We start from the raw sequence: 14055 nt of genomic DNA, 5'->3' as shown, positions 1-14055 counted from the left end.
ATTTTCAAAATTAGTATCAAATTTAAAACCCTCTTGAAATCTAAGAGGAGAATTTCATTCAGGGGAGTTTTGTGTAGTCAAAGGAAAAGCATTTGAAACAGGGGGAGAAATTTCAAATCTTGAAAATGCTTCTTGCAATCTTATTCATATACCTTTGACTATTTGCAAAAAAAAGACTTTGAAAAGATTTTCCAAAATGATTTGCAAAAACAAAACAAGAGGTGCAAATGTGGTCCAAAATGTTAAATAAAAGAACGCAATCCATTTATATCTAGTAAAATTATAAATTGGTTTAATTCCAAGTAACCTATGCACTTACCTTATGCAAACTAGTTCATTTCTGCACTTTATATATTTGCTTTGGTTTGTGTTGGCATCAATCACCAAAAAGGGGAGATTGAAAGGAAAATAGGGTTAACCTTTTCCCACAATTAATTTTGGTGGTTGAATGTCCAACACAAATATATGGACTAACTAGTTTGATCTAGAATACATGTTCTACAGGTGCAAAAAGGTTCAACACAAACCAATAAATATTCAAGTTACGGATCAATTCAAAGGAGCAAAAGAGACTTTAGTGTGTTGTGGACTGGTGCACTGGACTGTCCGGTGTGCCACCGGACAGTGTCCGGTGCACCAGGCCCGTACAGGGTTGAACCAGCCACTCTCGGGTTTTAGCAGGCACACTCCACTATAATTCACCGGACTGTCTGGTGTGCCAGCGGAGCAACGGCTAATTCACGCCAACGGTCGACTGCTCCCGAACCCTAACGGTTGGGTGACGTGGCGGCACACTGGACATTGAACATGACCTATCTGGTGGCGCACCGGACTGTCCGGTGCGCCCATCACCAGCAGCCTTCCCCAACGACCACTTGGTGGTTGAGGGCTATAAATACCCCCCAACCACCACAACTCAAAGCATCCAAGTTTTATGAAGTTCACATTCAATACAAGAGCTAGTGCATTCAATCCTAGACACAATTCAAAAGACCAAAGCCTCTCCAAGTCCCAAATTCATTCCAACCACCTAGTGACTTGAGAGAGTGTGTGTTCGTGTTCAGTTGCGCTCTTGTTGCTTGGATTGCTTTCTTCCTTCCTCATTCTTGTTTCAAAGTGACTTGTAATCAAAGCAAGAGACACGTAAGTGTGTGGTGGTCCTTGTGGGGTCTAAGTGACCGTTTGAGAGAGGAAAAGGGTTGAAAGAGACCCGGTCTTTGTGACCACCTCAACGGGGACTAGGTTCTTTGGAACCGAACCTCGGTAAAACAAATCACCGTGTTCATTCGCTTATTTTCCATTTGCTTTGATTTCCCCTCTCTCCCAGACTTGATTTAAGTTCTAACGCTAACCCCCGCTTGTAGTGTGTGTTTAAAGTTGTAAATTTTAGATTACACCTATTCACCCCCCTCTAGGCAACTTTCAAAAGATGACATACAAGTTATGATGTAGCTCCTTCCAAATGTATCATGTCAACATCAACATCAGTGCTTCTTGCTCTAGAACCTTGAAGGAAATTATATTAAGAACGTGACTTGAAAGGTAATGTTGAATAAATTTAATAATATTAGTAATTGGTACATACCACTAGTACGAGGTAGATTCACCGTGCGGGTTCTCATGCCTTAAAATGGACCCTGTAACAAATACTCTCTTCTAACAACATCCCTAATGTTAACATCGTATTCATGAATTGGTTTTCTAAGCCCAGGATTAGCAACTATATTGAATACCTGCTCAGAAGGTGGAATTTCTTGCTCTTGTTCATGTGAAGTTGAATTTACTATTGCCTCAACAATAGCCTCCCTAATCTTGCAGTTTATTGGGCTTGATTGTTACTAGTTCCGGTTCCCACTGTTGGTTGAGAATTGAGGTTGATCTTGGCTGCACATTAGGCACGACGGGTGTGAGAGCTGGAGAGAAAAATGATTGCAATGTTCTATGCCTCTTCTTCATTTTGATTGTTACTAGCTCCTTGTATTGTATCTGAAATATTTTACAAACACAATAAATATCTATAAAACATCTAATTAAAGCCTTAAAAGTTAGAAGGGATTGAACACTTGAAGTCTTCTACCTGCTATTTCAACGGACGACGTGAGTACGCGACGACAGAGGGCGTAGAGGGGAGATGACAGATGAGCTCGGCGAGCCGGCGGCGGACTGGGCATATGGGCGGAGCCGCAGAGGACGGCACGCCGCCGAGAGGGGAGATGGGCAGATGGCGCCGCCACCGAGAGGCGTCGTCGACTCGCCGAGAGGACTGGGCGTCTGGGCGGTGGACTGAGCGTCTGCGTGGGCGAGGCCAGACCGCCAGGCGCCAGAGGCCCACAGGCCGCGACGGCAGTAGATGCAGAGGCAGCGGCGCGGCGAGCACCTCCACGAGTCCACGATGGCCGCCTAGGGTTCACGAGCTCTAGGCTGCCGGCTCTTCTAAAAAAATTGGGCCTGCGCCGCGAGCCGTGGCCCAGGCGGCCATGGGCCTAGGTCCACCCCTGGTCACAGCCACCACTGGCCTTAGAGTGGTTGGTTGTTGATAGGTACTGTCTGGTTAGAGCGATTAGAGAGTGCAGAGCATCTGCGAGGGGCATAAACATTAACTTGAGATTGCTTTTTTCTATTTTTTAACAGTGAGATATTAAAAATGGTTGAAGAAAGATAGATATTGTGTTTCTAACTTTTTTAGAGAGTTAGAACATTTTTTGGTTTACTCATTTTTTGTGGGAACTATTTGAGAAAGCAAATTGAACTATAAAGGGGCAATATTAGATAAATAAAGTCAATTTGATTTGTACGGATGGACTATGGAAAATGCACTTTTGCATTTGGGCTGTTCGCAGGCCCCCATCTACTCTCGGCGGACGGCGGTGGCATGGGTCTTGTGCAGTGGTGGTGGGCTGGCGGACAGTTGGGCTAAAGCCTGCTCGCCTATTCTTCGTCTCGTTTTACAACTCCGGCTCACTGTCGCTAGTCACGGAACGGAACTCATCCCGCTGTGCGCTTCGTTTCGTGGCGGCGAACGGCCGGTCGAGCGCCGCCGCCCTTGGCTGGGTCTTCACTCAGTCCTTCGCCGGCGACGAGCGTCCACCTGGTACGCCTCTTCCTCTCTCTCTCCGCTAATTCGTTCCCACTTAGTACCCCTCCCTTCACGCTCTGCAGAAAAACCGAGCACCCCAAGCCCTAGAGTAAGATATTTGCGTTCCAATCTGAACCAATTTACATGCACATAATGTGTATCATACCCACAACTTCGTTTTTTTTTTGGAACAATTTTTTGTTTGCAAAGGAAGTTATCATATAACAGATCCGTCCGCACCTGTCGTCTAGTTGCGCGAACGAGGGGGAGCAGACTGTTGCCCCCCGCCCGGAATTTGGGTGCTAATTTTATTGTTCTGATTTTCAGGTGTCTACTGAACTGAGCAGACAGTAGCAAGAGCCACTATGGTAACTTTCCTTTCGTACTTGATGTACTGATGATTTGTTTCTTGCTAGAGCCGTGCCAGAGTTGTATTGACGCGCCTTTCTTCTTCTGCAGCTGTTCTTCTCCTACTTCAAGGAGCTCGTGGGGAAGGAGGTGACGGTGGAACTCAAGAATGACCTGGCGATCCGCGGGACGCTCCACTCGGTAGACCAGTACCTCAACATCAAGCTGGAAAACACCCGCGTTGTCGACCAGGACAAGTATCCCCACATGGTATGCCTACTGCTGTGTCTAATTGTCATGCCAGCACAGAATGACAGAATCCATGCCCTTCAGCTTAATCCTATCGGTTAGAGTTTGTACTTTGTAGGTTACTAGATTTTTGCTCCTTGGCTGTTTAATGTTCATCCTTGTTTGATTTCAACCATGGTTTTTGTTTAATGTTCGTCCTTCTTTGATAACAACCATGGTTTTTATTTAATGTCCATCCTTGTTTGATATCGACCATGGTTTTTAAGGCAACAAGACGAGCAGCCCCCTTCCAGCCGCCTAGGCGACACCATATAAATGTATTAATGTATAATTCAAGTAAAAATCAGAAGCAAATCGGACATTAATATTGCGAATTCTTAGCATGTAATACAGTAGCAAGTGGTGCTACTAGACTACTAGTGCACGGCATCGAGTAGTAAGATAGCAACTCTGAGATCTCTCATCTCTTAATGTCCATAAACTAGTCTCTAGTAATATAATGTAACTTAATTAACAGTGCTGCTAGTGCAGAACATATATAAGTACCTTAAGCGCAGAACTGAAATCTCTAGTCAAAGTGATGCTGCCTTCTCCCACTGTCGGTTTCCAAGTTACCTCTCATCTCATTTCTAATTGCAGTAGTAGTCATGATGCACATTTTTGTATCTCCAAAGCCACCAGCTAGTTGTTGCTTGAGCCTTTTTATCCCTCCATAATATGAGTGACCACATAGGGTGCATGTCACAACATCTTTTTTACGAAGGTTTGACCAGTAGGCATACTTCCACCCTGGATCTGAACTTTCCATTGTGCTATCAACTTTGAAAACAAAGAATTAAAGAACTAACAAAGGTCAGCACATGGAAAGGAAGCGGCGGTCCACACCACTCTGCATCTATAACTAGAGCAGCAGTGATAAAAACAGAGCAGTCAGGGAACAAGGCAGGCAAGCTTCGGCCTTTAAGGGAAGACATAGGACATGAAGAGGGAGAAGAAACATACAGGCAAGCAGGCGGGACCGTGGGAGCTAGGCACCTTGAAAAGCAGGGGACAGAGCTTCTGGTTGGTGAGGAGGCAAGGATGAGCAGTCTTCCACTCATTCTATCCCTGGGGTCCAGGCAGTTGGTCAGACGACATGAAATCAATGCTGCATACGGAATGGAGGACATGAAGACAACAATAAATTGATGCACAGGAATGCATCTGGGAGGGAATCGATGAGCCACGCGGGATGCATCTGCAGGAACTCGCTGTGAGCGCGTAAGGAAGAAGTGGAAGCCGGCAGGTGCGGTGGATTTTCTCTTTTGGTATATCCTCTTCTCCCCTTGTTCCTTTTCTCTCCCAATCCCCCTCTTCCTACGTACGACTTCCTTCGCAGAAGGCGGGATGTGCTGTGCGGGAGAAATTTATTACCCACTCTGGAACCTTGGACCTGGTTTCCCTTCTCAGAGGCGAGTCCCACGTCCTCCTTGGCGACCCCCTGGACATCTAACATGAAAGTGGACACCTTATGTTTGCATAGCTATGCTTGGACGCCTAGGCGACGCCTTTAGAACCATGACATCGACTTTGGTGGGAACTGAGAACCAGATGGAAAGGCCATAGTAGTAGCAGTTACCCCCTCTCCCCCTCCTTTCCAGCATCTTTGGTAGTGTTGTGAACGGTTCCTATGTTGTACAAATAAAGGCCGATGGACCCATGGATAGTGAAGAAAACAAGACAAGGGACAGGTTTAGGACCTCATGGTGTTCATGTTGCTCGATTTTGTTTTCTCTCTACTTGATTCCGCCTCGCACCATGCATGCGAACGGAGCCGAGGTTGTCCTGTAGCGGTGCGGAGCAGAGGTGGCATGCCATGGAGCAGAGTGGACGGGGTTAGGGGCGAGGGAGCAGACGGGGGTAGAGGGTGCACAGAGCAGAAGGCGGTGCTGCTGCATTAGAAAGGTGGCAGCTGGGTGGGAATCGGTGGTGGTGCTGGTATTGATAGCCTGTTAGGGCATCGATAGGAGATATGGTGCTTAGATGTGCTAGTGGGCTTTTCTAAGACAATGGGCCAAGTGGGCTGTACAGACATAACTCTTTTATTTCTCACTTATTCTTTCATATGCAGTTACGTCTCTCATACATAGCTATTGCGTTGCTGAAACATAAAAGTTTAATCGCATTTAACCTAGATGAGGTGCTAGGCCAGGGCCTAGCTTTTCTGCAACCTTGGCAAGTTATTATATTCTGAACGCTCACTTCCTATGGTTGCGTACTTGCATGAGTGAAATGAATAAGAGAGATCCGGTGTTTCTACTCCTTCACACCATGATATTTCAGGCCTTCTTAGTGCTTGCACCGCACTTGACGGCTTTTTTATCAGCCAGTTAATTCCAGCACAAGCTGCTAATGGATCTACATTTTCCCACTCCCCTGATCCCAAATGGTAGGTCGTTTTGGATTTGTCCCAACTCAAACAGCTCACTTTACCTTTGACCGCAAATAGTTAAACACCTAAATAGATTTTGGACACAAGGTTCATGCTACTAAATTCACCATGGAGATTAATTTCATAATATATATATATATATATTTATCTCTATTTTGAAACATTATATTTTCTCTGAACTTTCTTGCCGAAGTTTCACTTTGTAAGCTGTGTCTGTGTCCTAAGAGCAACTCCAAGAGATTAGCCAAATCACTGGTGTAGCTACTCTCTAAATTTTGAAGAGCCATTTGCCGAGTCCGTTGGAGACGCTTTTCTTGTAATAATAGCCAAATTTACCTTTACAAAACGATCCGGCCAGTCTCTTGGAGTTGCTCTAAGTGAATTGCGTCTGATACATTATGGGCGTGTTTGGTTCCTTGGCTGGGCAGAGCCTGGTTGAAACATTGATGCAGGTTGAGCCCAGCCTGAATAAATGGATGCAAGTGATAATTAGTTTGGTTGTTTGGTTATCTGTATTGAATGAGCCAGGATTTGATGGGAATATGTTTGGTTGTCTATATTTAGTGAGCCAGGATTTGATGGGCTTGTGTTTGGTTAATCTGCTGGTGCTGGGCGTATACAGAGATGTGGACATGTCTTTTGATTAAACAGCTTAAAAATTTAAAAAAAGAATATGTTGTCTATCTTTAAACAGCTTACAGAGATCTGTTGTCTATATTTAAACAACTTAAAAATTTATACAATTTACCAGCTAAATGGACAGAACTGGGCGTGTCTTTTGATTATATTTAACAGCTTGATAGGGACAAATGAATTCTTAAAAAATTTACACAATTTACCAGTAAATAGGTTGAAAATTTACAAAATTTACCAACTTGACAGATATAGCAACATGGAAAGAGATAGCAACAGGGACAGAGATAGTAACATGGACAGCTTGATTCAAGCTTGACAGCTTACACAATTTACCAGCACAAAAAAAGTACAAACAGCTTGACAGGTTACACAATTTAACATGACAGTATCATAGGCATATATCAGCTTGATAGCTTGAAAAATATACACAATTTACCATCTTAACAACTTGACAGAGTAACATGGACAAAGATAGCAACATGGACAGCTTGATAGCTTGATTCAAGGTGTCACAATTTACCATCTTAACAGCTTGATAGTAGTAACATAAGCTTGACAGTAAGCTTGACAGGTGACTGAAAACTTCAAACTGTTTACTGAAAACTAAGAGACGATTTTTCTTTCTCAAATCATAGATAAAAGAAAACTGGAAATCATTCTAAACAGCTGGTGACTGAAAACTTCAAACAGCTGGTGACCAATAAGATAAAAGAAAACTTCAAACACCTGATTACACAATAAGAAATAAATCAAACAGCTGTGTAAACCAAACAGCTGGTTACTGAAAACTTCAAAACCAAATCAAGTGTAGCCAGCTGATCAAACATTTGTAAATATGAAATAAATCAAACAGCTGATCAAACAGCTGATCAAACAGCTGGTTACTGATATTTACACTAGGACTTGTAAATATGAAATAGTTATTAATATTAGCCTCAGCTCAGTAAAATTGATCCTACATGACAGTGTAGCCAGCTACTAAATAGTGATAAAGGATATAGATAGGAGTATCAGTTCTCAAAAACCAAAACCAAATCAAGTGTAGCATATCTGTTCAAACAGCTGATCAAACAGCTGATTACTGAAAACTTCAAACAGCTGATTACAGTGTAGATTACACAACAGTTCAAGTGAATCGGAATCAAGTGTAGCATATCTGTTCTTAAACACCAAAAACAACAAAACAACATAAATGACTATTATTAGTGGCTGGCTAACTGAGTAGGCTTAATATTCACTTTTGTTATCATCATTGGCATAAAGGACACACACATCAGATCAAGTGTAGCATATCAGTTCTCAAACAGGGAAATCCATAGGACTCAGGGAAACATCATTGTTCTCAAATACCAAATCTGTTCTTAATCAGGATAAAGGAGAGACACATCAGATAAACTGTTCTTAAACAGGGAAACCCATCGAACTCAGGGATACATCATTGTTCTTAAGTAGCATCTAGTATAGATGGAATAGAGCAAGTGGACCAAATCTGTTCTTAAACAGTATAGATGCCCTAAACCCATAGACCCATAGAACTCAGGGATACATCATTGTTCTAGACAGACATTGCTGCACTCAGGGATACATCAGTTGTGGTAGTGCTTGGCTAGGAAAGTCTTGAGCCATAGGTCACGATCATCAGGAGTCATGTCCAGGAACACCAGGGAGGTGGCCTTGTGCTCCATCATGTGGTTTAGGGCATACATGAGAGCCTCCCTAGAGAACCCAGGACAGTTGATTACAACATTGTAGATCCCAGGTGCTGCTTCAGCATGGATGCTTTCACGGACAGCAGCAGCAACATCAGATACAGCCTCTTTCATCCCATTGAACACAACAACATCTTCATCAGTCATGTACCTCTTCCTCTTCCCTAAGTTGGACATAGGCTTGGTATCAATGGAGTCACCAGGGGTACCCTTATCAACAGTCTTTCCCTTGCCAGTTAGATTGGAAGCATCAACAAACTCTGAGGTCACTTCAATGCCATCATCTAAGATGTCAACAATGTCACTTGGCTTGCCCAAAGGCTCATTTGAACCCATTGCAAACCTACCAGTGGCAACCCCACTTCCAAAAATGATTTGCATAGCCATATAGTTCTCTATGGGCCTATTGAGGTAATCAGCATCTTTTGGGTGATCCTATTGAGTTAGCAACTCAAGTTAGCAATTTGAAGTTAGACCAAATTAGAGAAATGGAAGGTGCTGGTCCTAACCTTGATGTAAGCAGCATAATGACCCTCTTCTAAGCTTATGACAAAGGTATCCTCATCCCAAAGAGCGCCACTAATGTCCTTCAGTTTGCAAACTTTGACCCACCTAGACCTCCACTTACGAAGGTGATTGTACACTTGCTGGCCTGTTACTTCTTGGCCACAGAACTCGAAGACATTTTTAGCAACAGAGTTAAGGTGGATTTCCTTAAAACCCTTGTCAGTCCTAACCCCAGTACCTATCAACTCAACAAAACGGCGTAGAACAAACTCAGACATTGCGGCACTCCACCTAAGAGCAGGCCTAGCCCCCTGGCTAGCAACCCCAGAGACCATGTCAGCCATAGCTGGAACAAGTAAAAGATTAGGGGGAATACAGATAGATATTCTCAGCATAGGAAAGTAATGTCAACATAGGAAAGTAGAAGTAGAAGTAGCAGTAATGTCAGCATAGGAAAGTAGAAGTAGAAGTAGCAGTAATGTCAGCATAGGAAAGTAGAAGTAGAAGTAGCAGTAATCATCATTGCTAGTCAACAATGGTATCAGGATGTAAGCAATGTCATCATTAGCAACTGGGCACATCACACAAAGAAAGTGAGTTCAAAACTATAGATAGTTCATCATTGCTAATAGACAATGTTCTCAGCATGGAACCAGTTCTTACAAATTTATGAGCAACTTAGCACATAATGTTCATAACTATATATAGTTCATCATTGCTAATAGACAATGTTCTCAATTTTGCCACATCTGTTGAGCAACTTAGCACAGTACATAATGACCACTATCCCCTATTTTGCCACATCTGTTGAGCCCAATTGTCCCTGGTAGCAGACCAGGCAGCATTGTCCATGACAAGGTCAAGGGGAGCTCCCTCATGAAGTTGATTTGCAGCCCATGTGTCTTCTAGTGGAACATGTTCATCATTCCCATGACGAAGAATCCAGTTGTGGAGGATACAACAAGCTAGGACTAGCTTTACTTGTGTCTTGTATGGATGGAAAGGTTTGTTGTATAATATTTTGAATCTGTTCTTCAAAGCACCGAAGGCCCTCTCTATTGTCACCCTTAGTGATGAATGTCTAAGGTTGAAGAGCTCTTTTGGGTTCTGTGGATTCCTCCCCCCATATTCACTCAAGTGGTACCGTGTGGCACGGTAAGGGGGTAAAAACCCAGGCCTGACAGCATAACCAGCATCCACAAGGTAAAATTTACCTAACATCATAGATCATATATTAGGGAATACCAAGGGAAGTGTGTATTGTGTAGACCAATACTAATTTTTTACCTTGGGGCACTTTTAGACCATCTTCTCTCTCAAGGGCATCAGCAAGGATAAGGGCATCATGTGCTGATCCCTCCCAGCCAGCAAGAACATATGTAAACCTTAGATCAAAGTCTACAGCAGCTAAGATGTTCTGTGTTGTGGTGTGTTTCCTGCCAAGGAAGGCAGCCCTCTGATTTCTAGGAACTCTTGCTAGCACATGAGTGCCATCAATGGCACCAATACAGTCCTACACATTAGGGCAAACATTTGTTACTACAAACCTACACATGAAAAGGAAGGGATTACATTTGTGGATGGCTGACCTTGAAATAGGGGTACCATCTGTGGCTATCTCTAATTTTGGTTGGTGTAGCAGTTGAAGGTGGCAAGATCATTTCATTTCTCAGTTCACCAACCGCATACAATACTTCCCTGAAGTATCTGCTGATGGTCTCAATAGACCTTCGAAAGGTCATGTGTACAACTCTAAACCTTTGATTATGACCTACCACATGTAAAAACATGGCAACCTGCTCCTCTACTGAGCTATGAATACTATCTCTCAATAGCTGCCTAGTGCGAAAAAGGTCACACAACTGCATAAAAGGGGCCCTTCTCATCCTAAGTAAGTCAACACACTCAACATCAGTGGATTCATAAATGAATCTCAGGTTGTTTTGTCTCTCTTGGTCTCTTTGGTGCATTGGGCCATAAGTGATAGACCTCCTAGCATGTAGTCGGTGCCTCAACCATGCATCCAACCAGGCTGACATAACTGCTACAAGGACCACAGCCTTTGCAATTAGCCGCCGACGTGCAATAGTAGGATCCATTGCTAGAGTAATAAAATAGAAAAGGAGATTAGAGGTCTAAGTTTGGCTTAGATGTACTGTGCTAGTTGCTAAAAGTAATTTCATAGAACATTGATCTATAGCTCAGATGCACACTAGCATCATAGAACATTGATCTATAGCTCAGAGGCACATTAGCATCATAGAACATTGATCTATAGCTCAGAAAATATATGATCAAGCATGGTAAATAGTAATGTGCCAGTTGCGAATATATAAAACAGATTCTTACACGAGCCACGGCTGCGACATCCAAGAGATGCGCCACCCAGAGGCATTAAAGCATCATATACCATTGATCGACAGCTCAGAGACTAATAAACAAGTATAGATATATTCAAAAGTAACCATATAACTCAGCTCAACACATAGAACATTGATCTATAGCTGAGAAAATATATGATTAAGCATGCTAAATATTAATGTGCCAGTTGCAAATATATATAAAACAGATTCTTACAAAAACCACGGCTGCGACATCCAAGAGATGCGCCACCCAGAGGTACTGCTTGTGCCCAGCAAGAGTAACCATAGAACTCAGCTCAACATAGAACTCAGCTCAACATAGAACTCAGCATAGAACTCACCCAGAGGTACTGGTTGGTTGCTCAGAGACTAATAAAAAAGTAACCATAGAACTCAGCTCAACATCATTGATCCTAGGTACTGCTTGTGCCCAGCAAGAGTATGTAGATTTTGTTAATAAATATGTCATCTTGTTAATATACAGGTAACCAAACAACATGAACCATCTGATTTTTGCATCCCATGGATCTTGCATCCTCATATACAGGTAACAAAACGGATCACTAAGGGTGACAATCCAAGTAAATTATAGATTTTCTTGAAGAAATGCGTGTTCTAAACCAGATCAGAGCAACCAGATCAGAGCAACCAATACGAAACTGGATCCACAAATCCAGATCTGAGCAACCAATACGAAAATCATATTTGAGCAAGCACAAAATCGTATCTGAGCAACCAGATCCAGGGGGAGGGCAAGAAAAAGTGTCAAACCTCCGTACCTTTGACAGCGGAGGGAGAGCTCGACGGAGAGAGGGAGAGCTCGGCACAGACAAGTGATGGCGACGACACCGATGGAGATCTCGAGGGAGAGGGAGAGCTCGAGGGAGAGAGGGAGAGCTCGGCACAGACGAGTCACGGCGACGACACCGATGGAGATCTCGAGGGAGAGGGAGAGGGAGAGAGGGAGATCTCGAGGGAGAGAGGGAGGGCGAGTGGAGATGGCGTACCCGGCCGAGGCGGCGCCAAACCCTAGCACGCGGGATCCAGCTCGAGGGAGAGAGGGAGGGCGAGTGGAGATGGCGTACCCGGCCGAGACGACGGCAAACCCTAGCACGCGGGATCCAGCTCGAGGGAGAGCTCGGGAAACCCTAGCACGCGGCGCTGCGCGAGCGAATGCGCCTGCGAGCGAGCTGCCGCGCGTGGGGAGCCTGGCTACGGAGCGACGCCCAAAATGGCCGTATGAGCCGGGCCTGGTTGAGAGGTGGGTTTTGCAGCAAGCGAGACAGGCTCCGACCCCCACACAGGTAACCAAACAACATGCACCATCTGATTTTTGCATCCCATGGGTGTTGCATGCTCATATACAGGTAACCAAACAGGTGGTATGCAAACCGACATGGGTAGCTGCTCGCTCAATCGGTTTCTGGTTGCCACTCTGCAAGCAGACACTGAAGTTGATATACGTGCTGGATTCCGCCTTCGACTTGCTTGATACATTATGCAAACCGACATGCTTGCTACTTATGGGGGGGTGTGTGTGTTATTTGGGGGGACCTTATTAATTAGTCCTGTTGGCAGGTAGGGTGCTGTTTTAGTTGGCATTTATTTAGGCTACTGAAGTTGGTTGGACTACATTTCTGCAGGTGGGGTGGGTGTTGGGAACACGAACAATACTGCTTAGTCATAGATACATAGCGTACAGTAATACTGCTGGAGTGTGGTTTTCATGCGTACGAGATGCTCGAAGTAATCTCGAAGCAAAGCAGTGCTTATATATTCATGTATCCTATTTTGTGTGTAGGAGATAGCTCTTTGTGGTCAGCTTGGTGAACGCACTGCAATGCTGTGCTGCATCCTTTTTTTCTGAGTAGGCTATTGGAAGCATCCCATCCATTGCAGACCGCACTTCTTTTTTTTGCAATGCTGTTTGCTGTAGGAAGTAACAGTGAACTATTGACGCTGAACATGCTGTTAACGGTCGAATTATTTTCCTTTGGCAGCTGTCAGTGCGGAACTGCTTCATCCGGGGCTCGGTGGTGCGGTACGTGCTGCTCCCGCAGGACGGCGTGGACGTGGACATCCTGCACGACGCCACCAGGAGGGAGGCGCGCGGAGGCTGATCGGCATCGGCATCGGCCCCCCTCACCTGTGCTGCTTCTCCCCCGGGGAGGAGATTGATCTGCCTTGCCCTGATCTCGTCTGGTTGTACGAAACATATGCTGATCTGAGTGGCCCCAACTCCCCCAGCACACACTTGATCCACCACCCACCCAGCTCCCTGCCTGGTACTTGCATGTTCCTTGCTGTGTGTGTGTGTGTTCAGCACACACTTGATCCACCACCCACCCAGCTCCCTGCCTGGTACTTGCATGTTCCTTGCTGTGTGTGTGTGTGTTCAGCACACACTTGATCCACCACCCACCCAGCTCCCTGCCTGGTACTTGCATGTTCCTTGCTGTTTGTGTGTGTGTCTGTCAGTCAGTAATGCTGTTTGACCAAGAGGGTTAGCGTAACCGAACAAGCCCTAACGGAGTAACGGACGCTGTAGCGGTTGATGAATCACAAGAGTCCCAATGTAAGCGGGGTTGAATCACAAGAATCCCAAGGGATGTCAATGGCGAATTACCCGTCAGGGGATGGCTCACTATCCCTGCCTTTGTCCTTGCGGACGCTCATGAGGAAGATTTTTCTTCCATCCTCGACAGGGAATCTGTCTCCACTAGAAAATACAATAGC

The 14055-nt window shown here is 44.6% G+C and overlaps 2 protein-coding genes across 5 annotated transcripts; one reads left to right on the top strand and one right to left on the bottom strand.

Moving 5' to 3' along the window:
* Window positions 1-2978: 2978 nt before the first annotated feature.
* On the top strand, window positions 2979-13657 carry LOC100286339 (snRNP core Sm protein Sm-X5-like protein). Its single transcript, NM_001159226.1, has 4 exons — window positions 2979-3091; window positions 3404-3444; window positions 3536-3694; window positions 13320-13657. The coding sequence occupies exons 2-4, from the start codon at window positions 3442-3444 to the stop codon at window positions 13437-13439; spliced, it is 282 nt and encodes a 93-aa protein (NP_001152698.1). The 5' UTR covers window positions 2979-3091; window positions 3404-3441; the 3' UTR covers window positions 13440-13657.
* On the bottom strand, window positions 7941-13301 carry LOC109939298 (protein ALP1-like). 4 transcript variants are annotated; one of them, XR_004853179.1, is made up of 4 exons: window positions 10546-13301; window positions 10244-10469; window positions 8959-10170; window positions 7941-8884 (listed from the first exon to the last, which is right to left on the bottom strand). XR_004853179.1 is itself a non-coding variant. In XM_035963403.1 (4 exons), exons 3-4 carry the CDS (start codon window positions 9349-9351, stop codon window positions 8327-8329), a joined length of 951 nt encoding a protein of 316 aa, XP_035819296.1. In that variant the 5' UTR covers window positions 9352-10170; window positions 10244-10469; window positions 10546-10655; the 3' UTR covers window positions 7941-8326. The 4 variants fall into 4 exon arrangements, 3 of the variants coding, with proteins under 3 accessions (XP_035819296.1, XP_008662861.1, XP_020401445.1); XM_035963403.1 differs by having other exon boundaries at window positions 10546-10655; XM_008664639.3 differs by having other exon boundaries at window positions 7941-10170.
* Window positions 13658-14055: the final 398 nt, after the last annotated feature.

The sequence above is a fragment of the Zea mays genome, chromosome 10 (genome assembly GCF_902167145.1).
Source record: "Zea mays cultivar B73 chromosome 10, Zm-B73-REFERENCE-NAM-5.0, whole genome shotgun sequence".
Taxonomy (NCBI): Eukaryota; Viridiplantae; Streptophyta; class Magnoliopsida; order Poales; family Poaceae; genus Zea; species Zea mays.
Note: the sequence above shows the minus strand (reverse complement) of the source record. Positions and strands in the feature narration are given on the sequence as shown.

Coding starts and splice junctions, on each gene's coding strand:
- LOC100286339 (NM_001159226.1), top strand. Junction 3,695..13,319: donor AGGACAAGTATCCCCACATG/GTATGCCTACTG, acceptor TTCCTTTGGCAG/CTGTCAGTGCGGAACTGCTT.
- LOC109939298 (XM_008664639.3), bottom strand. CDS start 11,055: ATGGATCCTACTATTGCACGTCGGCGGCTAATTGCAAAGGCTGTGGTC. Junction 10,470..10,545: donor GATGGTACCCCTATTTCAAG/GTCAGCCATCCA, acceptor CCTAATGTGTAG/GACTGTATTGGTGCCATTGA. Junction 10,171..10,243: donor TGGTCTAAAAGTGCCCCAAG/GTAAAAAATTAG, acceptor CTATGATGTTAG/GTAAATTTTACCTTGTGGAT.